The sequence below is a fragment of the Rattus norvegicus genome, chromosome 2, assembly GCF_021556685.1.
Source record: "Rattus norvegicus strain SHRSP/BbbUtx chromosome 2, alternate assembly SHRSP_T2T, whole genome shotgun sequence".
In the NCBI taxonomy this organism is placed as follows: domain Eukaryota; kingdom Metazoa; phylum Chordata; class Mammalia; order Rodentia; family Muridae; genus Rattus; species Rattus norvegicus.
The window spans coordinates 206,398,204-206,424,800 of NC_141535.1; the positions used below are offsets into that span (position 1 = coordinate 206,398,204).

General features: G+C 42.7%; 1 protein-coding gene across 14 annotated transcripts in view; it reads right to left on the bottom strand.

The window, feature by feature from the left end:
* Positions 1-669: 669 nt before the first annotated feature.
* Positions 670-26,597, bottom strand: part of Cdc14a (cell division cycle 14A) — a 166,642-nt gene continuing 140,714 nt past the window's right edge. For 7 of the 14 annotated variants that reach the window (XM_087624813.1, XM_087624815.1, NM_001134856.1 and 4 more), the window contains 3 exon segments: positions 22,701-22,823; positions 21,698-22,040; positions 670-2,834 (listed from right to left, as the gene is read on the bottom strand). In XM_087624813.1, the coding sequence (XP_087480939.1) occupies positions 2,805-2,834; positions 21,698-22,040; positions 22,701-22,823 (496 nt within the window). In that variant the 3' untranslated portion in view covers positions 670-2,804. 14 annotated transcript variants of the gene reach the window in all.

Here is a 26,597-nt window from a genome sequence, read left to right on the forward strand (position 1 = left end):
TCCAGGGATTTATTTTTTTTTAAAAAAAAATCTCCTGAGAACCTTTGGCCTCAGCTGTTTTCATTCCCTGAGTGAGAAGAAGCTACCTGGATACTCCCACCCAACTCTGGAAATAAGCTGGAGTTGTAGCACAGGAGTTTGCCTACAGTGAGATCTGGGATTCGATCTCCAGTACTTGGAAGAGAGGAAAAAACCTCCAGATATAAACTCCCTTCCTATCCACAGGAAAGGGTTTCCCTGTGCTTTCTGGACAGGAGCAGGACAGGGTCATCATAATAGCTCAACTGATTTAGTTCTGTAATTTTTTTCCTTTATGAAAAATGGTCATTCTTCTTCAAAAGGAACCGGCTGCTGTCCAGTATCATCCATAGTTGCAAACGGCATAGCAAGATCCATAGCTTCAGGGCCATAACAGTATTTTATTAACAGAAAGGAAAATCAGCTATAAAAAGAGAGAAGAGGAAGCTAATATCTCCGATGTTTGTGAGATTCAAAGTACAAAGTTGCTCTGAGTGTGTGTCTTGTGAATAATGGGGGGATCAATACAAGATGAACTGAATCCTGAGCCGGAGGAAGCCAAAGGAAGTCAACCAAACGGAGTAAAAAATAAAATTTCCAAGAGAGTTTAGTACACTAACAACTCAAAATCAAATGATGAATGCCCAGAAGTAAATCGCATAAAACTTTTATTTATTAGCAGTGTATTCTTCTACACTTCAAAATAGAACAAAATATCTTCTGGAAGATAAACTATTCATAACAAAATACATGGCAAACCATTTTTATTATAAGTGGAGAATCTCTGCGCTATATAATCTCTATAATACAAACATCCCCTTCTTGGTGTGCCTTATGTATGCACATGTGTATAATAAGCTTAAGACATACACATGTAGATACATACGGCATCTATATACACACATAATTATGGAAATTTTACAGTAGTCAGCTTTACCATCATTTTAGTAGCTGCACTCCTTAGTGTTCATAGAACAACTAAAAACCATAATAATATGGTTCTCTTCCCCCCCCCACATCTCAAATGCCACCTCAATTACTTTACAATGATAATCTGAAAGAAATAACACTCTCTTCCTATACAGTGAGCCAACTTTTTAAAATAATGACTCATAATAAAATATTTTACTCTTTCAACTTTGGAAAAGATAAACAATTTAACTCCTCTTTATGTTTTCGATTCTTAAAACAATTCAACTTTCCGTCAGGCGAGTGCAATTATTTGGTACTGCAGCTCTGGGAACTTATGTTAGCAAACCTGAGTCAAACTCCGTTCCAATGTCATCTGAGAAGGGTAAAAACATAAGCAAGGTGTCTTCCTGAAGCATACACAATAGTCTGAACCTACCCCCTCCTAATAAATACAGATAAATAACTCAATAGTTGGAATAAAGCACTTTGCATGAATCCATTTAACTAGCCCTTGCCCATTCTCAAGCAGCCTGGAAGAGAATCAGTATTTAAGAATCTCCATCTCAAATTAGACAAGAAGCCGAGAGGCTTCTGGAAACTTAAATACAGAATCACACCTGAAAGGGCTGGGCGGTACCCTGGGAGGTGGGCGGGGTCCTTTCAGTTTCACATCCGGTTCCAGACAGACCCGTGTGTGTACATCCGGTCTGTACCGGGGTCAGGAGGGTGCGTCCATTCAAATGTCCCCTTTAGTGCACGGATCTACTTAGCAGCGATTTCTTCGGTTTATTCCTTCATTGCTTTAAAACTGACATCAGACCATGCATGCTCACAGGGCAAAGACCACCGCGTACCAAGAACAGAATGTTCTGAGTTATCAACCCCTTTCAAGTGCTTTTTGGTCTTTTAACAACATTATTGTACATTTACTGAGTGTGTTCTTTCGAACCGTAGACATGGGTCTTAAAATTCGTATCCTTCCTTTGCATATTTACAAGAAGGTATAAGCAAAATAAATGATTTAAGGCATGTTCTTTTTTTAAAGCACGCATGAAAGAAGGAAAAAAAATAAAAGCATTGGAATGTTCTGTCATTTCACAGAAAGGAAAAATCATGCTTTCAGGAGAAACGCCCATTAATTCTGATCTTGAAAAATTGTCAAGTTTTTTTTAAGCCTCCTACTTGAAAGGCTGCAGAACAAAAACAAAGGGGCATAGTTTTTTCCTAAATAAACTATCAAACAACCCCCACTCTTGGTAAAGATAAATTTGGATGAACTTTAGTTCAGACAGGCTTCAGCAGAGAATGGCCTGATCGACTGAGTTCACAGGGGAGCATTAAAATCACATCTAGAAATTCGCTCCCTCGTTTTCATTTAATAAGGAAGAATTCTATACTCATTGTAGACAAAACCATACTAAAGCTAAACAAATTTAAAATACAAATTTTTTGGTAGCAAACAGCAGGAAAATCTAAATCAAAATATAGTGTAGCTTTTACATAATTTTATATATTTATAAAATTATCAAAATAGTCTTTTATAAAGTTCATGATACATATATAATGTAACACTGTACATGTAAATGCAGTAACAAATGCATTACTGAAATACATTAAAAATAACCTTTTAAAATACCAATTTAACATTAAAACTGTCTTTACAAGTATGGACAGCTCCATAAAGATCATTCCAGTGCATGTATAGTAGTCGTAGCCAGTGCTCTGGCCTCTAGTCTCTCCACAGTACTATGTTAACACTCTCTCTAATTTAAGGTAAAAAGGTAGAGACATCCTCCGGACAAGCAGCTGGTTTCTTCCACATTGCACATCCAGATGTCTAAGACTGGAACTGTCTTCACCGGAGTGGCAAGGCCTTAGTAATGAACATATTCAGACTGAAGGGACTGTGTAGGGAGAGACATAAACTGAGGTTAAATTCCATCACATGTAAAGCTGCTAACACGTCATACAGCCTCCTCCTCCAACACAAGGCCGCTCAGGTATGTTATGTAAAAGACGCACATAAGGAGCTAAGGAAGCAAACAGTGGGGAAAGAAAGCTGTTACCAAGACAGCAAGGCATTTGGTTAGGTGAAGTGATTACTGGAGAATTCCATTTTTCAAATGATTTAACAACGTTTAAGCGTGATCCCAATCAAGTACTAATCGAAAGTAAAGAATCAATTTGATTCTTGAGCCTTAGTATAGTAATGCTATTACATAACAACATTAAATGATAGTTATTACCTGTTGAGAGCTGTTGGAACAAACTTTGGATTTTTTTTCTTTTTTACTTAATACACGTAAGTATCCTCTTCTCAAACAGAGATAGGAGCCAGTTAAATATAGTCCTTGAGGATGCTTGAGTTTACCTTATAAATCCTTTCCACTAAGGGAGCACAAAGGAAAACTAGCTTTGGAATCTGATCTGAGGACCCAACAGCATGGAGAGCACAGGAGTCTTATAACAATGTGACAGCACGTAAGCATGAAGGGAGGACACGAATCCTCCCACATTGAGCTGGACACTCTGACAGAAGAGGAACAAGAGCTGCGTGCATCAGAATGCCCGGACAGAGACACAAACCAGGAAAGGAGTAAAAACAGCAGAAAGTTCACCAAAGTTAATTTTTGGGTAGCACATAACGGTTGTACAGAAGAATACAGATCAGAATACAGATCTAAGCATTAGCAATCGTTTGCACAGTTCCTCTCATCAAACTCCTAGAGCAACAAAGACCTCTTGTTTCTCTACAAGATACTTTTCTTTCTCAGTAATACTCAAACCAATCTGCAGTATTTTGCTAACAGGATGTATTTTATTTATGGATCTTATTAATTTTCATACTGGTCCATTTTGGTGGTGATATAGCTATAGTCACATACACACATAAATACACACACACATACACACACACACATGTGCGCACACACACGTGGTGCACACACACACACACAGACACATGCACACAACATTCACTTTCCAAAGAACTTAGCCATTTATTAAGTATTTTAACCCAATCTAGCAGTTTACTTAATTAGCAATGTTTACAGTGTAAAGTTTTCGTGTTTCACTAGCAAAGGACTGCATGCAGGAAGAGGGAGAGTTGTGGGTCTCTGGGCTAAATGACATTTGATGTCAAGAACACTTAGAAAAGGGGAAAGGGGTTAACTTTCTTAACTGGGGGTGTGGTTTAGATTAAAGCTTTGAAAGGAGGGCGATGATAAAAATTAAGCATCACAATATAAATAGTGATCTCACAGAGGGGATGTCCTGTGGACTGGGATATACAGCCCTCGGCTCATAGGACAACAGCTGCAATATTAGTGATTATTGCCCCACTGCTTTCCCCCAGTTTCTCCTGAAGTCTGGAAAACCAGTCAGAGGCACAGCCAGTGCAGTGTCTCCCTGTCAGCAAGGATATTACACCTGTGGGATGCAGATGCTGTGCCTTCCGGAACATTCAACTCATGCTTTTGTTCTGATTAGAAAAGCTGCACATGCTCTAACAGAAATTAGGAGTTCCTTAAACAGCTTGTAAGTTTACAACAAAGTTGTGTTTGCAAGCAGCCCTTAGAGCCTCAGGGCTTCGTCAGTTCCCAGTCAATGCAGGATGTGGCAAACATCACTCAGTCGCCTGAAACTCTCTTCAAGGATTCTTACACAGACATCAATGTATCCTGTAAATCTATGCGTGTGGCTATAGTTTTCATTTTCTAACTCCCTGCAGTCCCTCAGCTGGAAATCAGGCAAGGTTTAGAATACCTTCAGCTTCTCTTACTCACATGAACATGTATGTACTCATTGGTCTCCCCACCAGGGCTTTTGTTTTTGCCTAGCAAAGTCCACAAACCCCGGGATTCAGTCCAGCTCCAAATGTAGCTCAGGACGATTCCTCCTGCTTTGCTTTCCTGGACCCAGCTTGCTCTCTCGCATTGCTGAAATCGCTCTGCAGATCTCTGCAACCAAATCTGGCCAGAGCAGGACCCTTTGTCCTGCCAGTGCATTTGTTTAGCAAACAATTACAGATGGATTAGGCAGTGCAGGAGGAAGATGCAATACTGAGAGTCTTGGAACAAATCATACCCCGTGGCTTCTTTAGAGAGTACAAGGAAAGTTAAAAAATAAAATAAAAGATCTGTAAAAATGAGTCTATCCAATCATTGCAACTTCAGTATTTTGTAAAATATTAACATCCTTTTTATTCTCAATCTAAAAATAAAACTTTTTAATGAAAAAGACTAAAGGGAAAGAGAAACACCAGAGTCTATGACATCTGCTGCCTTCAGGACATCACAACCAACACTGGCTTCCTCAGGGGAGGAACAGTATGTGGTGACAGAAACAATAGATGCCAAAGCATTGTGTGCCTGCATCATGAGGTTAGGTCCAGGGGCGCTGTGGGCCACCTGGACTCAGCCATGGAGACTTTGAAGCAAAGCATCAGTGCACGTGCGTGGGTTCTCAGCACAAATGATGGGTGTCTAAGTGTCCTTAGCTGTGTGTTCAACCAAAAGCACACCAAACACAACATGGCTTCAGGCTCCTTGCACAGACATCAACAGGACAACCAACTGTACAGAATGTTTCCCTCTGTATATGTCACAGAAGTACAGACCAAACAGCGGAAGCCTTCACAACCTACGACTGACCATTTATAAGCTGAAAGTCCCACAGCGACTTTATATGATGGGTTCAGTCAACATGCAGGCACAAAAACAGACAAACAAGTAAACAACAACAAAAATACATAATGTAACATTCAGGCTGTGTGCAGACTGTATAGGAAACTGTCTTGTAATATACAGACCCCAGCCCCAATAGACTTCATCATATACATGTAAATAAAATTCAAATTCATTTCAGATGAGGGGTATTCAACCTGTACTAATGTTGTAGCAAAGATAGTAATCAGTTACTAAATTTTTGTTTTTTACAATAAGAATATACATTGTACTTGAAAAACAATATTATTATTACCATTAACTTTATTAAGCCAGCTGAAAAGAAAACTTAGGGGTTCTTAATAAATTAGATAAAATACTTTCAGTTTATCAGGTCTGAGATATCAACTGAGTACTTTTCTATACGTCAGGCACAGTTTAGACACCTTGTATGTATTTACTCATTAAGTCCTGCATGCCACCACTTTACAGATGAGGAAACTGGGGCACATAGCAGTTACTTGGCCCAGATTACTCAACTAGGAAATGAAGGCGTCTGAAGCCTGGGAGCCCAGCTCCAAGGCACAAACATGGGCCATCTGCACAGTAGTTCCTCGTCGGAACCACAAGGATTTGTCCTGTATCACTACGTGAATTTCCATTTAACAGGCTCTCTCACCCTGATGAGAACAAAATATATGAATTACAAAACATTATATGGGTCACATTAAAGGAGATAGTACATTTTTAAATTATTTTTTATCAGGACCAAAATTTAAAAAAAAAAAAGTTTATTGTAACTACATGGCCGGACGTTGTGGTGCATGCCTTTGATATCAGCACTGTGGAGGCAGAGGTAGGAGAATCTCTTTGAATTAGAGGTCATCCTGGACTACACAGTAAGTTCCGGAACATCCAGGACTGCACACAGAGACCCTGTCTCAGAAACAACAACAACAAAAATCTACACATTGAGTATTCTTGTTAAATAATGTTTTAATTCTGTCTGGACAGTGTTGTTGTTGTTCGGTTTTTGTTCTTTGGTTTTGTTTTGGTCTCCACGTGTTAATGCCAATGTCTCTAAGATAAATTAATCAAGATAATGGCAGAGACAGTGGGGATGGTCATGAGACCTGAGATGTAAACGTTATTTCATATTCACAAGTGGTCACCTAACCAAGATATTTAGTCTCTAGCTCCTTTGATCTGTAAATTTCACAGGACTCAGACTAGATCAAGTCTCTTAGGAATATACAGCATTATCACAGTATGGCTAACATGAAAGAATACAGAAATGCTCGATCGGGGAAGCAAGGGTGAAATTTATTGCCTGACAAGGTTTTGTGTCAAAATACAAACTTCCGTCAGGAAGCTACATCCCCTGAAAGCAAGAAGGTTTGACATAAAACAAAGTGTTAGGTAAGCTCAGGACTGCTTGTTCTGCTCGGAAACTCACTGCTAATCTGTTTTGGCAGATGTACATTGTAACTTTAAAACTTTAGCTCTTCTGGGGGCGTTTCTTTCTTAAACAGCCCAGCCACTTAATCGTGGCAGGGAAATGTCTCATAATTATAGACATACATACAGTACAGACGTTAGTAAATACAACCATAAGCTGCTTGTCAAAAACAACAAATAAGAAAGGATGACAGATTAACATCCTGACAGCAGAACAGTAACGATGTATCTTCTGTTCAACTAATTCGTATAAAAGCTTATGGCTTAGCACCCTGGGAAGCCAGAGCCCTTTCTGCAACTACAGGCCGTTTAGTACACTGGGTATCTATTATGTTTCTTTATTTCCTCAGGTCTCTTAAGCAAGAAACACATGGTCTGCTTGTTATCCCCAGTGTGAATTCTAACTATAGAGGCAAAATACACTGAAGAAAAAATAGTTTAACACTTTAGGTAATTAAGAAAACTATGTATTTGATAATATGAGGTTTTATTTATACCCTTGCTTCCAAAGCATTGATGAACAAGTGAACACAGAGAATTTTAATCTACAACCCTCTTTATGTTCCTCCCTTATATGCCTTTCATGTCTCTATTATAGCTTGAGGCTTTCTGCACTGCCTAGGAATTAACACACAAAATGTGCACACTGATACATATTCCCACAAAGTCTTTAAAGCTTCTCAATGCTTTAAAGAATTCACTTCTTGTGACAGAATGCAAACTTTTCAGGGACGGTAGACAAAAGTCCACTAGAGATGGCTTTATGGTCAAGACAAAAAGCCCAAAGCTTTGTGATAAAATCGTCTCTGAGAGGGGTAGGCACGGTCTCCTTGTACCCTCCATGCATTCCAAGTGCCCCAAGAAGGAGCAAGACTATTCTGGTTAATTAAAACATGATGTAAAATATTCTTTTACCTTCCTACATGGCTTTTAATAGACTTTTTTTTCTGGGGGAATTTAATATAGGCTTTTCAGCAATCACAAAGAGTTCAATTGTTAGATGACAGATTGTTGACACCCTCCTTGACTCAGTCAACCATTACCTGAGTGTTTTCAGTTCATCCGAACACCAAAATTATATTGATGTCAGCTTGTTTTAAATTTATTTTCTATTATAGTTAAAGTCATATTCCCTTAAAAATAATAGACAACTTCCAGATGACTGTATACTAAGGTTAAAACTGAAAACTCGGTTTTCTTTTGATTCCTCACACACCAGCAAGGCTAAAGGGGTCTATGGGCTCTCGGGCTCATTTGCTTAACATGAGCAGAGATCTAGTATCCAGCTTCTAACTCAACACTACCTAGTAGGCGCTTCTTGTTCTGTGGAGCTTTGGGAACAAAGATGCTCTGAGCAGCGTAAAAGCCCGCAGCAGAAAGAAGACTCTTGGATACCTGACATCTTGAGTGGCAGGTGTGTGAACTGTTGCGTGAGTCAAGGAGCAAAAGGCTTTCTACCTGGACCGGCCGGTCGCAGACCTGTCATCCAAAGAGCCTGTTTCAGCAGGTCTGGAAATATAAATCCAATCGGAGAAAAAGAGAAACCACAGAGCAAATGTCATGTGCTCGGCCTCGGGTTCAAGCAGGGCAGAGGTACTGAATGCCAAGATGCCAAGGCAGAGGCTGAATGGGAGGCAAACAGCAGGGCACAGGGATGATGGGGTCGGGCCTTGAATGGCAAGCCAAGAAAGAGATCAGGAGTCGGCCCTGTAGACAGAGCAGAACCCTTGAACAATGGCAAATGAATGTGACTGGGTCAACTCTCTCAGAAACTAATACAGATGACAGTATATGAGAAATGAAAGGCAAGAGGTGCCAGTGATGGGGAGAAAGTACAGAGGGGCTATCCAATAGTTCACAAGGACCGCCATAGGGTCTGGGGGCAGCTCTGGCAGACCCAAAGGCCTCCTAAGTAATGTGTTATCTGTGTATGCATATATAGATGCATTTCCCACTGAAATGCCTTCCGTATATGACAGGGGCTACAATACAAATATGTCTCATGCACAGAAAGAGAGTCCGCGGAATGTCCTTACTAGAGACAGAGTTTCAAAATTTTAAAAGAAAGAAATCACCTTATCAATATTTAAAACTATAAAAATACATAAATAAACCTGCAATTGCTAGGTAAACCTGTCCAAAAGCGAGATATCACGAGACATCCAAAAGTTAGATGTCATGTCTTCTGCTTGATATATCTGCCTCACCTCAGGTTTACCAAGCAATTCTGTAGGGAATCCAGGGGGCTGACATCCACCAAATAGGAGAGTCTATACAGGAGAGGAGTGATGTAGGCCAAACACGCAAAGCAGGGTAACTTCTGAAAAGGCCGAGTGTGCTAGAGTCGAGTGTGGCCAAGAAAAGCTGCACAGGAGAGTTTGAGAGGCAGAGGAAAGGAGGAGGGTTGAGTAGGCTGGGAACACAGCAGGTAAGGAATGGCACATGGGAGGAGCAGGAGGTGTTCCAGGACACGAGGAACTGCCTGACAGGATCGGAAGATTGATGCTCACACGCACAGGGCAATGAGCTTTAAAAGCTGATTGGATAAATTCCAAAAGGCCCTAAAATGGGGAGCCGCAGACATAACATCAAGGTGGACCAGCAAGCTATGCTCTAAATGACCCTCCTCCCTGCGGACAAATATTAAATATTTGTAAAATATAAGGAAGGAGGAGAAACCATGGCAGGGCTCCAAGCAAGATCAAGCATCCTTGTGACCTGGAAACAAATGAAGCCTCAGTGGTAGGTCACTGACTGCAGAGTTGGAGGCAAGCAGAGGTGACCAGCTGCTCTGTTCTCAAGGACACACAGGCAAAAAGGACACAAGGACCCCAGGCTTAATGCCACGGCTGGCTCAGGCTCTCCCAGCTATGAAAGGGGGCTGCAGAAGCCATGGCCACTGTCCTCAGACCAGGGCTCATTCATGCACACATCCATGCCTGAGAAGCAAGCCTGGGACCAGCTCATCAAGACAGGAGCCTGGAGTCATTCAGACCTGTCCCTAAATTGAAAGACCCCAAAGAATCAGCAGAACCCACAGAACGGATAAGTTAGCCAAGGCGATGGATATGTTAGTCGCTCCTGATCTCACCACTGCATATCAAAACATCACATTGGAGCCACAAATAGGCATAATTCTTACATAAATTAAATAAAACGAAACTTCAGGAAAGAGAAGAATCATGAGGGAGAAGCAAATATAAACAAATATAAACCTCCCATCTGGGGCTGGGGAGATGGCTCAGTGAGCAATGCGCCTGTCTAACATCAGGATCTGAACGCAGATATTCAGCACCCGTACTTAAGCCCGGTACAGTGTAACCCAAGCACTGGGGAGGCAGAGAGGAGAAGAGCCCGAGAGAGCTTACAGGTAAGTCAGTCAAGGCAGAGAGGCTCTCAGTGAGAGGCCCTGCCTCAAAAGAGAAGGTGGAGAATGAGGACGACACCTGTTGGGAATTGGTTCTAATGCTCTGAGTAAATCAGTCCCCCTACTAACAACTCTACAGACATCAAACATCAGCCCCTGGGCAACACACAGACGGGCGTGTGTACACACACACTCACACACACTCACACACACACGCTCACACACACACACGCTCACACACACACACGCTCACACACACTCACACACACACCCTCACACACACACTCACACACACACACTCACACACACACTCACTCACACACACACCCTCACACACACCCTCACACACACCCTCACACACACACGCTCACACACACTCACACACACTCACACACACAGCCTCACATTCAGAGTGAACCTGCCAACTAGAATGCTAGAGCTTACAAGGAAAGTGACAGAGAGAACAGACAAGGCCACATCCAAGACAAAGGCCTCCGAAGAGGAAATGCAAAGCCAGAGAGAGTGGCTGAGCATTGAGACCCACAAGGAACAGGTCATAGTGAGAAGGAAAAACTACAACACCCAAACAGGCAGGCCCAGACTCAAACAGATGGCTGTAGTAACACAGAGATCAGAGATGCTAGAGGAGAAAAATGAGGTCATTGAAATCATTGCATCAGACGCCATAAACAGGTAGATGCTAGAAAGCACATGCCGTAAAGACAGTTAATACCTGGAAAACAGAGGAGCTCGATCACCGCATTAGTTAGAGCTCAGAACTAAAATATAAAACAAAAGATCAGAAATACTGAGGATACATTGACGGGGTCAGCATAAATACCCTGAGTTCACTTCCCTTCTGTGCTAGGGACCTTCGGCGGGTACTTTCACACTGGATGGGAGGTAATACCTGGTTCTCTCCAAAGTTCAGGGGGAAGGTAAGAGGAAAAGAGAAAAGATGCATCTAAAAAATTAATAGCTGAGAATTCTCCATAACCACAAAAGCCATCAGAACACAAGGAACCCAAATAGCAATGACCGTCAGGAGTCATCTAAGCCTTAGATGTGTTACAGAAACCAATGAACTTTAAAGCAAAAGAAAAATCATCTCACGGTACAAGCCTTTGAAACAGTCCTAAATTGGGAAGTAGGTGTTTTAAGTGGAGTGTGGCGGAGGTAACATAATGACAGAAAGACCAGGAATGAAGGCTGAAGATGAATTGAGCCAGGAGATGCCTCTATGGAACTATGGGTCTTGCAGAAAACAACGTGTATCTCTGTCTGACTTTGCTTCAGAACAACCCTGAGCCCTGTAGTACAGATTTATACATGAGGTACAGCAATTTTAAATTGTTAAGTTATACATATATATATATATGTATACATACATATATATTATATATATATATTATATACATATAATATACATATATTATACATATATAAAAGATACTTTCTTTTATTCCTTGCTCCTAAAAAACGAATAGAATAAAAATAAAGCATTAAAGTCATACTCGTTGCTACTGACCTCGTTGAATTGTTCTTATTATGTAAGAAAATGGCTGCAGCCAGGTCTGGTGGCTCAGTCAGTCCTATAATCCCAGCCACTTTAGAGAGCCCCAAGTTCAAGGAAGGGGTGGCTGGGCTACGGAGCAAGCTCAGCCAGCCTGCCTCCTAGTGAGACCTGCTGTCAAAACATAAAGGGGAAGGGGCTGGAGATATAACTAGTCAGTGACAAAGCACTCATCCAGCATGAGTCAGGCTCTAGAACATTCCTCCGAGGCAGAAGGGGGAAAAAGAGAGAAAGAAAGAAGATGAAGAAATGAGTAAGTAAATTTAAGTTTAATAATAAAGGCAATTAAGATAATATAAACCACCCCATGCCATACTTTTTTTTTTTTTTTTGGTAGCAATTTTGCCACTTGTATTTGAAAGGTGCTTTCAAATGGAGAGACAAAAATAGCTGTCAGGCTTTATGCAAAGTTAATGTAAACCAGTGTTTAACATTAGAGACTTAAATTACAGCCAGGTACGTCTGCAAACCCGGCAGAAGTAGTTGTTGCAAATCTAAAGGCTTCCTCTGCATCTCGCTGACCTTGTAACCACGGGATACTTCCCCAATCCCAGATCCCCCGGGTGGGGAACACAGGAGCAGCAGGGGCTCAGGGTGGAATGCGGAGGACCTGATTTAATGCTCTGACTGAGTTCCTGTTCTTACTCTTACTAGTGTCTCTTGGCTGAGAGAATATACACAAATCCAAACCAAGGTCAGAGGAAAGAGGAATGGTGGAAAAAAAATAATCACAGCAAGTCAGAAACAACAAAAGTTTAGAAATGCAGAACCATCTTCACTATTCAGTGCACTAACATTCGATTAAGCATCCATAAATTCAAAATATTTAATACAGTTCACCTTTAGTCTGTCATTTCTTAGGTCAGTAGACTGTTCGCAACGACTCAATGACTAGATGTCATATTTAAAGTGAGGAAGGGGTCAGTATTTTCAAAACAGAGAGTGGGCATCAAGCTGAAATCAGGAAAATCCATTACACAGTACTGAAAGGTAGGAGGGCTTTCCTGGGAGCACATGGCTACTAAACTGCTCATTCCTGTCATCAGTAACAGTGCTCTGAAATAACAACGAAATGGGCTTTAACACACCAATTACTCAGTGGCTTCTCACCACGCTGGTTTTGTACAAGGATAGAATCAATAATTTCCTATCATTTCAAACCTTACGTTAAGCATTGACTATTTCTAGAGTATACTGATATTCTGCCTGATGGTAGAACACAGAAGGACCTCGTGATACACCGGCTGTTCAAATTGTTTATCCAGAGTCTTTGTAACAAAGGGCGGCCCAACCCATCTTAGTAGAAGAATGAGTGCTAGCCTAGGGATCATAGTCAAACTCAACAAGGTATAAGAATGTCAAGGCCAGCTAGGTATGGTGGCCCGGGCGGCCATCCCAACATTTGGGAGACTAAAGCAGAAAATCCACAGTTTGAGGTTAGGCTGGGCAGCATAAGTAAGACCCTGTGTGTGTGTTGGGGGAGTGGGGGGTTGAGGGGGCAGAAGAAAAGGAGGGAAGAGGAGGTGGGAGGAGAGGGAGGAGGAAGAGGAGGAGAGGGGATAAAAGAGGGAGGAGGAGGAGACAGCAGTGGTGGCTAAGAAAAAGTGGAAAAGTCCTTTCGATTTGACTTCTGACTTGAAACCAAGCAGGTCTTTCAGGTTTTCATTATTGTGTCTGCCTGAGCAACATGTTAAAAACCAACCCTGAATTTCAAGAAGCTCATGAAATGTCCATATAATTTGTCATGTATGGACAATACGTAAACATTGATGTTCATGTACAGAATAGCAACACTTTATGTCAATAAGAACAAAGTACTAAATACTCACCATGGATAGGTGCATAAGACAGAAAAAGGGAAGCTGTGAGCAAAATTAGTTTATTGGGAACAACTTCACAAAACAGTGGAAGGATAACAGACATCTTTAAAGAGGAGAAATGGGTGGAGAGAGCAAAGGGCTTCGAGAAATATCTCCCTGAAGCCAAGAGGGGGTGAGAACAGACTGCAGAGGACACTCGAAAGGCCACACAGTGTCTAGGGACAACGCCAGGTAAGTGATGATGCAGAAATGCAGTGGGGAGTAACTGGCTCCTCGTGGGAACATCGGCCACTTCTAAAACACGAATTAAAAGAGTCTGATTTGAGACCATAAAAGACATCAGCCCAACAAAGGAAATGAGAAAATCCCAGAACCAAGAATACTGGAAACATTCTAGAACACTGAGTGCCATCACTGGTGGACCTTACTGCCTGCAGGACGGTGCCCCTGAGACGTGTGAAGAGTGGGGTTTGAGCGAACAAAAGAAAAGCCTAATGCAGGCTACAACTCCAGGAAAACCACCAAAATGGTTTCACTGGGTGACACCCAGTGCCCCTTCTAGAAGCTCCTACTACAGGAATGGTGATCGAACACACCTAGGAGCCAACAGCCACGGCTGCCTCTTCAAAAAGGCTGTCCCCACAAAGCGGGAATAATGGAACTCCCACACTGAAGGAACGTTCTCTTGAAATCTTGGAACTGAATATGCACATTCTTTAAGTTAACAAAGCGTTTTATTTTACAGCATCTCATGCTCAAATATTGCAAATGACAAAGGCGGGGGGGGGGGCCTGTTTAAGGACCATAACTTTTCTTGAGCTGATTAAGTTTTCATTTATAAAACTAAATAAAGGGGTAGGAGAGTTGGCACAATAGGTAAAGCAGTTTCCACACAAGTGTGACGGCCTGAATCCCAATCCAAGAGCCCAGACAAAAGGAGGAAAGAAAAACCCAAGCTTATAGACTTGTCCTCTGACCATGCACATCTATGGCACATGTGTACGTGCGCACACAGTAATAATGACTTGTAATTTAAACACATGCATATTGTTTTTGAATTAATGAAACTGCTAACACTGTTGACTATATAGGATTATTTAGAATTATCAATGCTAAAATGTGTGTTTAAAGTCAGAATCTATTTAATCTATATAATATTACTCAAGGACTCCTACTGAGGCAGGCGCCAAGCACAGCAGAAAGGGCTCTCTCTGATGGGTCTCCCCGCTTCTACATATTCCACAAAAGCTCTCTTCCACACAGATGCCAGAAATATCTCTGCCAAATCATACCTTTCTATGGCACAGTTAAGAACTTTCGGGGGGGTGGGGGCTTCACTAGCTCAGGAAAAACCAAACTAACGAGTGGAATTGTATGAAATTTAAAAGCTTCTGCACTGGAAAAAGAAACAATAGAACCTACAGAAAGGGAGAAAAATCTATCAGTTATACATCAGAAAAATGAACAGCATGGACCATTTCTCAAAAGAAATACAAATGACCAAACACATACGGCATGTCACATCCTTAGCCCTCTCGCGAACGTCCATCAAACAGGACAGAGATTGCGTCTCACCTCAGTCAGAATGGTTATCATGAAGAAAACAAAAAACAATACAAGTTGGTGAGGCCATGTTGATGGTGGGTGTGCTGGCTCATTAGATGTCAATTTCACACCAACTTAAGTTATTAGGAAGACGGGACCTCAATTGAGAAGTTGCCTCCACCAGTTCGCCCTGTGGACCAGCCTGTGGTGCATTTTCTTATTGATGATCAATATGAGGACTCAGATCACTGAATGGTGGTATTCCTGGGTTGGTGTCCCTGGGTTCTACAAGAAAGCAGGCTGAGCAAGCCATGAGAAGCAAGCTAGTAAGCAGCACCCCTCCATGGCCTCTGCATCAGCTTCTGCCTCCAGGTTCCCTCCCTATTTGAGATCCTACACTGAAATCCCTCAGTGATAGGAGATGAAAGTGTGACCTGAAACAAACCTCCCCTGCCCAGGTTGCTTCTGGCCCTGGCGTTCATCACAACAGCAGAAATCAAACTAGGACAGTGGGAATGGAAATTAGTGCAGTCACCATGGATACTGGTAGAACTGCCACATGGCACAGCTACGCCACTCCTAGGACACTACATCGGTTCCGCACAGAAATGCTTGCACGCCGTGTTCACTGCAACATCACTCACAGCAGGTAAGATACAGAACCAGGCATGGTACCCACCGTCCAGTGAGTAGATCAAGAAAATGTAGTATATATACACAATGTAGCTTTATTTAGACATAAAGAATGAGGACATATCGTTTTCAGGAAAATGGACGGCACTGGAGATCATGTAAGCAAATTAGGCTAGGTTACTGAAGATGAAGGTCACGTTTTGTCTCATATGCAGAATCTAGATTTCAATATGTACGTGTGTGACACGGACTTAGAAGAGGAAACTGTTTAGAGGGAGGGAGAGAATTTCTGGGAAGGAGGAGGAAGGGACAGGAGAAGGTAAAGCAGGAAAAGGACAAATCACGTTTTCTACACACACACACACACACACACACACACGGATGCACGCATGCACTTCATGAGAGCAGAGGGACTACTTGAAAGGAGAAGAAGCAGTGGGTGGGAGGAAAGAGGAGGGAAGAGGGAGGAGGGAGAGGGGAGAAGGAGGAGGGAGGAGGGAAGAAGGAGGAGGGAGGAGGGAAGAGGGAGGAGGGAGGGGGAGAAGGAGGAGGGAGGAAGAAGAAGGGAGAAGGAGGAGGGAGCAAGGAGGACGGGGTACAAAGGAGCTTGTTCAGGGTATGAATATGAACAAAGCACAACAGCAGACATATAAAATGTCACAACAACACCCATTATTTTATACACTAAAAAGTTAATCATTTATCTGAGCATGGTGGCACGGGCACCATGATCCAAGCACTCAGGAGGGGACAAATGAGTTCCAGGACAGCCAGGGATACATAGCTATGATTATTTCACAAAAGAGAAGTAAATATTTTATTCTCAAAAGGGGAACTACATCTGAAATGTAAACAAATACAATAATTAATAATAAAAATAGAAGAATTACTATAATATTAAAAAATTAGTTTTCCAACCAAATCATCCCGGCTGGTCGGTCGCTCTTGCTTTAAAGTCCCTCACAGCTCCTTCTCTACTTCTCTTCCCTTTGGCTTCAGTGTCACCTCCCAGTCTGCTCTTTGCTATGCAGTCCTTCAGCTGTCCTGGGAATACTCACAGCTATTAACAGCAACAGTAGCTGGCAGCCACCAAGCACTGTTGGTAAGCAGTTGCACAATCCTTCATGTCGTTTTTTGTCAACCAAACACCATAACCATTTACAATGGACATCATGACATCAACTTCAACACTCTGTAAATCACCAGTCATTCTCAAAGCCACAGACATGTTTCTGTATCTTAAAAATTCCAGTAATATTGTGTAAGCCTCACACAAACAAGAAAATTCGATTTCCTTCTGAGCGTTATAATTACATTGGTTCCCCGAGGCTCAAAGAAGTTAAAAAGTTGACAAATACCTCCATAAAAGGAAGTGTCAGAAGCAGAATTCCAAGTCAGGTCAACTTGTTTTTAGAACCTGGGAACTCAACCACAGCACTAAAGCAACTCTGTTCTTACTTTTGCTGCTGTATAAAACAGCCATTCTCCAGAGTCTGACCTTCACGAGGATTGCTTGCAGGCTCCTATTCATCCCACAAAACCCAAACGACCAAGACATTAACCTTACCTCACAGCTTCCTTGCCCCATTAGGGAAAAGAAGTGGGGGGGGGAATTGTTTAAATATCTATCATATATATATATATATATATATGTATATATATGCATATGTATATATATATATGTATCTGCTGTAACAGTACATATGCAACATAAAGCCATCAAAATACTATGTCTTTTGGATTCACAATGCCCTAGATTCCAACTATGATTCTCTTATCTGTTTGTAGGAAAATCTTGGACAAAAAACGTTAATCTCTTTGCCCCTTGAGACTTTTATATACAAAAGAAAAGTAATCATTCTTACCATACCTTTCCATTTAAACATCCATCCATCTTTTTATCCAGCCAACATACACCTGCGGAGTGCCTACTGTATAACAGGATCCAGGCGTGTAACCATGGCAATGAGGGTACCATCTCTGCTCCCACAGTGCTTAGAGCCTACCACAGGACAGTGAAATCCATGGTACTAAGAAGTGCTACAATAAAGACCAAAGTGGGATACAGAACAGCTTACAGGGAAAAACATCAGTCCCCAACAAAGACTTGGGGTCAGGTAAGGACAGGGTGATGACTCGCAGTTCACTGAAAATGTCATTAAAAATATAACATAGCAAATATTCAAGACAGTTACCACAAGCAATTTCAACTTAATAAAACACTTCCACCCCACCCACGCCCTCATCACATGTCCCCCGTTCCTTAAGCACTTGAGAACTTCTCAGTCAGGAAGCAAACCAGTTTCTACAAAAGGGCTGAGGGGGGTCACCCAAAGTGCAATCCCATGCTTTTGCTCTGGACAGTGGAGACAAGGCTAACCCAATAGGCCAAGATAATGAAAATAAAATCTGACTATGGCTTAGCACTCTGCCACAGCCGCAAGGATTCCTTAACATTTATTCCTGTTTTCTGTGTTAAGGCAGCTAATGACAGAACGAGGAAATCATTTTTACATTTTTCTGGGGGCTGAGCTGCAGCAAAAAGTGAGAGAGCAATTGCAGCTTTCAAATGAGCTGCTAATTGTAGCTTTTAAAATATTAGGCTCCCTCTAAACACCCATCCCCCACACAATCCTCTGAGAGCTTCTGGGTCTTTCTTAAGGGTACAGGGAGGATATTACTGCTCAGACTTCATTTTCTTACCTAGGAAGTTCAAAGTAGGTTGTGTGTGTGTGATGGGAGGGGAGGTGTTACCTGTGATGGGGTGTGTGTGTGTGTGTGTGTGTGTGTGTGTGTGTGTGTGTGTGTGTGCGTGTGTGTGTGGTCAGAGGACAACCTTGGGTGTTGTCCTCACCTTCCACCATTTGGGGGGATGTACTCTTTCTGTCGTATGTCACTGGGGTATATAGGCCTGTTAGCTTTTGGAAAGTCTCCTGTCTCTGCCTCCCATCTCACCCCAGAAGCACTGAGATTACAGATGTGCACTAAAGCATTCAGCTTTTATGGTGGTTCTAAGGGTCTGATCCCAGGTCCTTGTGTTTACATAGGCGAATGTTTTACTTCCCCTAAAATGTTTCTGTTGAATGAGTTTGTCCCACTTGTTCTGGGGTCCTGCACTGTCCTGTTCCCAAACCTGTACTTATCTCCACAGGAAGTGGGGACCTCCATCTTCATTTAAACTTCCTGTCAGCTGCTCCGCAGGGCAAGAACTTAAGCCTCCATGTCATGGCAGGTCACAGAAGGCTTCAGAGACAAAGATAAAGAACAGAGGTCTGCACAGGAGATCTGCTTTTCTCTCAGGGTGAAAGAGAAGAAAGGGTAGCCATACTGCCTATTCTAATCATAAATGCCTTTCTCTGCAAAAGAGGTGGAGGGGGTTGGCAACTCTACTCCCACATTTTATAATTAATTACTGGAAAAATACCCTACTCTGGCCAAAGAAAGCCGTGGAGGAGGAGGAAAGGGAAAGGGTGAGAAAAAGCAACAGAGCCCAGAATGAGGCCAAAGTTCACTGTGTAAACATCATGGGGTGCAGGAGTGATTTCTACTGTGCAAAGAATCCCATACCCAGCAGAGGGGAGCTCTAATTAGAAGAGAAGAATGGGGGTCTCACTTATCCCTCCTAAACAGAGATCCCAGAAGGGAAGAAATTGACAATTTCCTGATGCTTCTAGCATCAAACTTTCAAGGAGCATGGCAGCAGCGTTTGGCAGTGTAATCCACGAGCTGTTTGTATCATTATTTATATAACACTTTTCCTGGAAATAAAAAGATCCATAGTCAGTTCTAAAAAAAGAGGCTGATCCACAAAACAATTTATGAACATATTGGATGAACTCAGTTCACTCTGTAATGTGCTGGCTGCATCAGCACAGTTGTGAAAGTTTAAATACACTGCCTTTTCCCATCTAGCTCCTACCCATGAATCCCACACAGTCTTGTAGATTTCCGCACTTACAATACAGATCTCCTCAGTGTGTCTAAAGGGATTAGAATCTGATCAGAATCAGGTCAAAGAATGGGCCGGAGGTTAACTGGAACCCTGGTCTATAACAAAATCTAGAGATGTCCTCTTCTGGCCTCTACAGGCACTACATACATGCACATGGTGCACAGATACATACATATAGGCAAAACACCTGTCCATAATGAAATAAGCATAAAGGTTAAAAATTTAAATTTAAACTGAATTTTTTCATAGACATAAAATCATACACACTAGAAAATTATATACACTAGAATTCCTCTTAGGGAAAGGATTGCATATGGACTATAGAAAAATCAATTTTTGAAAAGAAGCTTGTAATACAAATGAGTCCAGAGACCCTACACATGAAAACACAAACACAAGATCATGCATACACACACTCACACACATACACATACACACACAAATACATATGCAAACATATGCACACAGATACAAACACAAACACACATGCACACACATGTACACAAACGCACTTGCAAACACATAGATAAAAACACAAACACATACACATAAACACACACATATATGCAAACCCTCACATGCACACACAAATACATACACATCCAAACACACACACATACACACACACTACATTCTTACTCATACAGGCTAAGGAAACTGGGTCCCAACATGGACTAATCATGGGGCTGTGTTTTACTAATGGGCCACAAGCCACAAACTCTGCACTTCTCTTCCACAGCTCACTGCCCCTGTAGAGCGCTGTCTTGTCCTAATGATTGGCTGAGCAAATGCGTGAAGAGCAGTATGGGCAGCAAATGTAGACACAGCTCCCTCCCCCAGAGGGAGCCAGGCTTGCTCCTGCAAGAGAGTAACAGACCTGCCCACATCACACCTCCTGATACATTGTATAAACTTCTCCTACTTGGCCTTTCCCCTCTCAAGAGAAACGGATTTCAGTTTGACACAATCCAAATATTAAATTCGTAGTGGAGACTTGTCCAATCGATTTTCACTCCAACAAGGCTATTAAATAGGAGCCTGGTGACTAGATAAAGATCTCTTTGACAAAAATCGTTTGCAGTTCTCACTTGTCCCTAGAAGAGAGGTGGCTAATTGTAAATGTCTTCCTAGAGACTCTACCTGCTCGTACCCTGGAAGTCCAGGGACCTACCCACCTCTCTGACCTCTGATGTTCTCTTATTAACACCTTCGTTTGCCACATTCATGAATAGTGGGGTCAGTTCCCTGCAGAAGGCCTGGTGCTCAGCTGTGGGAAGAGTGCTGTTCTTATAGGGCTTCCCACATTTGTTTACCCCAATCCTGATCTGAGGAGTAGGGAAGCCATCACTCTCAACACACCACTCCAAGCAAAGCAAATGCTATGGTATCCCGTCTTGCCTGGTACCTCGTATTAAGAACTTAACTGAAAAATAACCAAAGCCTACAGGTCCGTGATCGATGGAATGAAAGCTGTCTCCCTTTTAAGGAACCCCCCCCCACGCCCCTGCATTTCAGCAGAAGGATGGGGGACGGAAAAAAGGAAGGAAGAAAACCCAGTTGAAACTCGGCATTTACTTGAAGAGGAGCCAGCAGAATGTAGCACATGGACAGTTGCACAACACAGAGGGAAAGTGTCGATCATAAGGTTTCCTTGGCACTATTAAATTTCTTTGGTGGCAGCCTGGGCTGGGAAGGCAAGGTACAGAAGTTGCATTCAGGGTTCTGAGGACTGAGAGGTGGTGTCTGTGAACTTACAGGTATAGAACGGCTCAGGAATCTCACTGAGGAGGAAGAGAGCGCCCCCGAGAAGGAAGGTCTAAGGATGGTGTTATGCTCCTCGGGCTTGGCGCTTGGAGAGCTGTTCAGGTTGCCCCCAAGACTGCCGCCGCTGCTGCTGTTGCTGCTTCTGGTGTACTGATTGTTGTTGAGCTCAGGGTAGTTTCTGCCAGGTGTCTGGGTGCTGCCATTCAAGAAGCTGGTGAACGGGCTGGCTATGAAAGCAGCCTTGATGGGTGATGTGGTCTTTTTGTTCTCAGTTTCTTCTGTCCCAGAATTCAAGTTCCCCAGGGAACTGGCTAGCCGGGAATTTATGGAGAAGCTGAGAGAAAACACAGGTGGGAAGGGGAAAAGAAAATAAACAACAATGTATACTCCTATATGTAAGCACGGAATCGCAGCAACGCAAAGGAGATGGTTCTGATCCAAACAGATGACTAAAGGGCTTCATCACTCTTGGTGGCAATAACATTCACGGTCTTATTTATACATGTCAAGCTCCTTGGTCAAAAGCAGTTAACAGAGACCCAGGAGACTGGCTTAACACTGACTTAAATAGAACATTCGAGAACTGTATCTTCCAGAAGCAATAAGTAACTAACTATAGGGAGAGTCTGCAAGCTGAGTTAAGCCCAGATTTAGCCCCAGACGTATTCTAGCCTATGCTGACACCCAGCATCTCTACCAGCTGAGTTGGTCCCACTGTACACTCTGGGTGAGGAAAGGGACTGTGGATCTCTGTATGCCTGACTGCATCTGCATCCCATAAAGCAAAATGGAGAGTCACTGTCTAACCAGCCCCTCTACAGCCTTACCCCTGCCAAGGAGGTAGGACAAGAAGCCCCAGAAATAGAGTGGGTTCTTGGGGCTTCTCTAGTTCTTCCTGGCAACCCTCCTCTCATACACCTGCAGCCAGATGGCCTGGCCCGCAGAAGACCTTTCTTACCTCAGGCTGGTGCCCTGGAAGAGGTAGAAGAATTACCTTCTTATGTTTGCTCCTGAAGACAGAGAACCTCTGCTTATCCTTTTGGCTGTCACTGAAGGGGACAAACACACTTTGGGGGTCTTCACAGTCGGCACTGTTGGTTGTGGTGAAGAACTTAATCTTGGTGGGGGGAAAAAGGGACAGAGTGTCACACTAAAGTTGCGCTACCTAAAATAGCCAGCAATGGACGGTGATAAGGTAAATTATGAATGCTCGATGCCCTAAAAGACATGAAAAGAATGGGAACGTTCCGTTCAGATCCCCTCCTTCCGTCCAGCTTCCGATTGCGCTACATAAGGCCGTCATTATTTTTCATCCTCTTGTTTTCTTTCCCTCTGATGAAATCTGAAACATCTGATACTTCACTATTCAAACCATTTAACCTCTCTTCCATCTCCACAAAATCTAGCTCAAAACCCTTGACTTAGCATATATATATATATATATATATATATATATATATATATATATATATATTTAAAAAGGCTTCTAAAATCTGGCACTTGCTTCTCTGAGTGGGTCCTACTAGCTACAAGATACAAGATTAAACCCACATAGTCAAGGGCATGATGACCTCAAGCCTCCTTATTCATTTTAGTTGTTTCTCACCTGTCTGTACACCCAGGCGAGGAGAAAGACCATCTATCATCTCTTTGTGCAACTGTAGCCATTGTTTTTGTCCCGTTAAGCCAGTAGCAAAGTTGACTTGACATGCTAGTCTAGCTGTGGGTTCCCTGACTAGAGGGCACTCACCCCTTTGGGTAGTTTGTTTATCCTTTTTCTCCTGCAGGGCATCCGCTTCTCTCCTTGCCCCACACCCCAGTCCCCCATCTCAAGCTTCCCATCTGTGCCTGAACCATTTGGCTGTTTCCTCCCACAAGGAGGCTTTCCTGAATTCCCAAGCAGGATCAGCAAGCATTTCAATGGTGACTCTCCCAGCACATCACCTCTCCTATACTGTACCTCATCTTCTCGGTTTTTTTTTTTTTGTTTTGTTTTGGTTTTTTTTTTTTTTGCCTATTTCCATAACCCACTGTAAACCCTTTGAGAGCAAAGACTTGTCTCTCATTTCCACTCTGAAGGGTTCAGTGGCTGCTCCATCATCAGGTTCCCTGTGGACCCTCGGGGGAAACTGGCTCCACTGAGGAGAGCCAGGGTTCTGTCACAGCTTTAATACCAAATGTCTTTTGTCCTAGGAAAATCCTGTGCTGAAGCTGGACTGTCCGTGCTTTCCGTCTACTTCAGACAGCCTTGTCTGCCCCACCCGTTCCTTTGTCATTCATCTCCCTAAGCACTGTTTGTGCCACATCTTCCCTTAAAGCAAACGTGGCAAGATTATACAGGGAAGTGACTCGGCTTTGGAGAAACCCGGAGCTACCCACTAAACAGCACTGTGGTTAGAATTTTCTCCTCCAGGAAACACCTAAAGAAATGTTCAACATCTTTAGTCATAAGGGAAATGCAAATCAAAACAACCCTGAGATTTCACCTCACACCAGTGGGAATGGCTAAGATCAAAAACTCAGGTGACAGCAGATGCTGGCGAGGATGCTGAGAAAGAGGAACACTCCTCTATTGTTGGTGGGATTGCAGACTGGTACAACCATTCTGGAAATCAGTCTGGAGGTTCCTCAGAAAATTGGACATTGAACTGCCTGAGGATCCAGCTATACCTCTCTTGGGCATATACCCAAAAGATGCCCCAACATATAAAAAAGACACGTGCTCCACTATGTTCATCGCAGCCTTATTTATAATAGCCAGAAGCTGGAAAGAACCCAGATGCCCTTCAACAGAGGAATGGATACAGAAAATGTGGTACATCTACACAATGGAATATTACTCAGCTATCAAAAACAACAGCTTTATGAAATTCGTAGGCAAATGGTTGGAACTGGAAAATATCATCCTGAGTGAGGTAACCCAATCACAGAAAAACACACATGGCATGCACTCATTGATAAGTGGCTATTAGCCCAAATGCTTGAATTACCCTAGATGCCTAGAACAAATGAAACTCAAGACGGATGATCAAAATGTGAATGCTTCACTCCTTCTTTAAAAGGGAAACAAGAATACCCTTGGCAGGGAATAGAGAGACAAAGATTAAAACAGACACAGAAGGAACACCCATTCAGAGCCTGCCCCACATTTGGCCCATACATATACAGCCATCCAATTAGACAAGATGGATGAAGCAAAGAAGTACAGGCCGACAGGAGCCGGATGTAGATCGCTCCTGAGAGACACAGCCAGAATACAGCAAATACAGAGGCGAATGCCAGCAGCAAACCACTGAACTGAGAATAGGACCCCCGTTGAAGGAATCAGAGAAAGAACTGGAAGAGCTTGAAGGGGCTCGAGACCCCTTATGAACAACAATGCCAAGCAACCAGAGCTTCCAGGGACTAAGCCACTACCTAAAGACTATACATGGACTGACCCTGGACTCTGACCTCATAGGTAGCAATGAATATCCTAGTAAGAGCACCAGTGGAGGGGGAAGCCCTGGGTCCTGCTAAGACTGAACTCCCAGTGAATGTGATTGTTGGGGGGAGGGCGGCAATGGGGGGAGGATGGGGAGGGGAACACCCATAAAGAAGGGGAGGGGGAGGGATTAGGAGGATGTTTGCCTGGAAACCGGGAAAGGGAATAATACTCGAAATGTAAATAAGAAACACTCAAGTTAATAAAAAAAAAAAGAACAGAATGTTGCTGCTGAAACCCAGGAGTTGTTTTTGTCTGTCCCTACAGCATAGCCTAGCTCATCCCAATTGCTACAGGCCTATATCTCCGTTCTTTTTTTGAGTAAGAACTTGGTCTTCCTGCTAAGAGTTCCATCCAACCCTGAGGATCATTTCTTTTTTGTGAACTTGTTTTGCCCACCTTGGCTATCTCCTTGGGACCTTATGTTTATCCCCTTGGGGAGCGTAGTTCAAGGCTTTGCCAGATCCACAGTTTCCCATTACCTTACTGCTGCTTACTAGACATCCACTAGATGTTAGTCAGTTTTCTGAACTATTATAAATACATGAAAACTAACTTGACAGAAGAAATCACTCATGTTGCCTCATGTTTTCAGAGAGCCTTTGCATAATCCAACATGGTAAGAGCGTGTGACAGCAACTTGTTCATGTCAGGGTGGCCAGGGAGCAATGAAAAAAAAAAAGAATTTTCTCCTCCAGGAGAAAATGGCAGGTTCTTCGTCCTGTTTTGTCAACAATACTAACTAGTCAATCACTTTTAGTGTTCTCAGCAGGTGCCACAATGGATCCGGGTAATGCCAGTGTCCCGGTACCACTTCAGGAGGATCAAAGCACTTTTCTTCAAGAGAGGAGCACTAATATTTCCTCTTCTCATGAATAATACAAAAAGGAAAAAAACTACACAAACAAACAAATAGAGATGAACAAACAAAAATATAGAGAGTAAAGGGCCATAACAAATGGGAAGAGATCAGAATCAGTCTCTGGGTTGAAAGGAAAGTTGTAAAGCTCTTTGGAGTTTACTAGAGACCAGAAGGTGCTGGAGGCTCAAAGGGCCTAGAGGTCATAACCACCACACATAATCTGAGGGAAGGACAGAAAATGTTCTTTCAACAGTGAGCATTAAAAATGTAGTTTGGGGCTGGGGAGATGGCTCAGCAGTTAAGAGCACCGACTACTTCCAGAGGTCCTGAGTTCAACTCCCAGCAACCACATGGTGGCTCACAACCATCTGAAATGGGATCTGATGCCCTCTTCTGGTGTGTCTGGAGACAACGAGAGTGTATTCATATGCATAAAATAAATACATTTTTTAATGTAGTTTAATGTAGTTGATTTGGAGAGAAGACTCAGTAGTTAAGACCACTGGCTGCCCCTGCAGAGGATCCAGGTTCGGGTCTCAGCACCC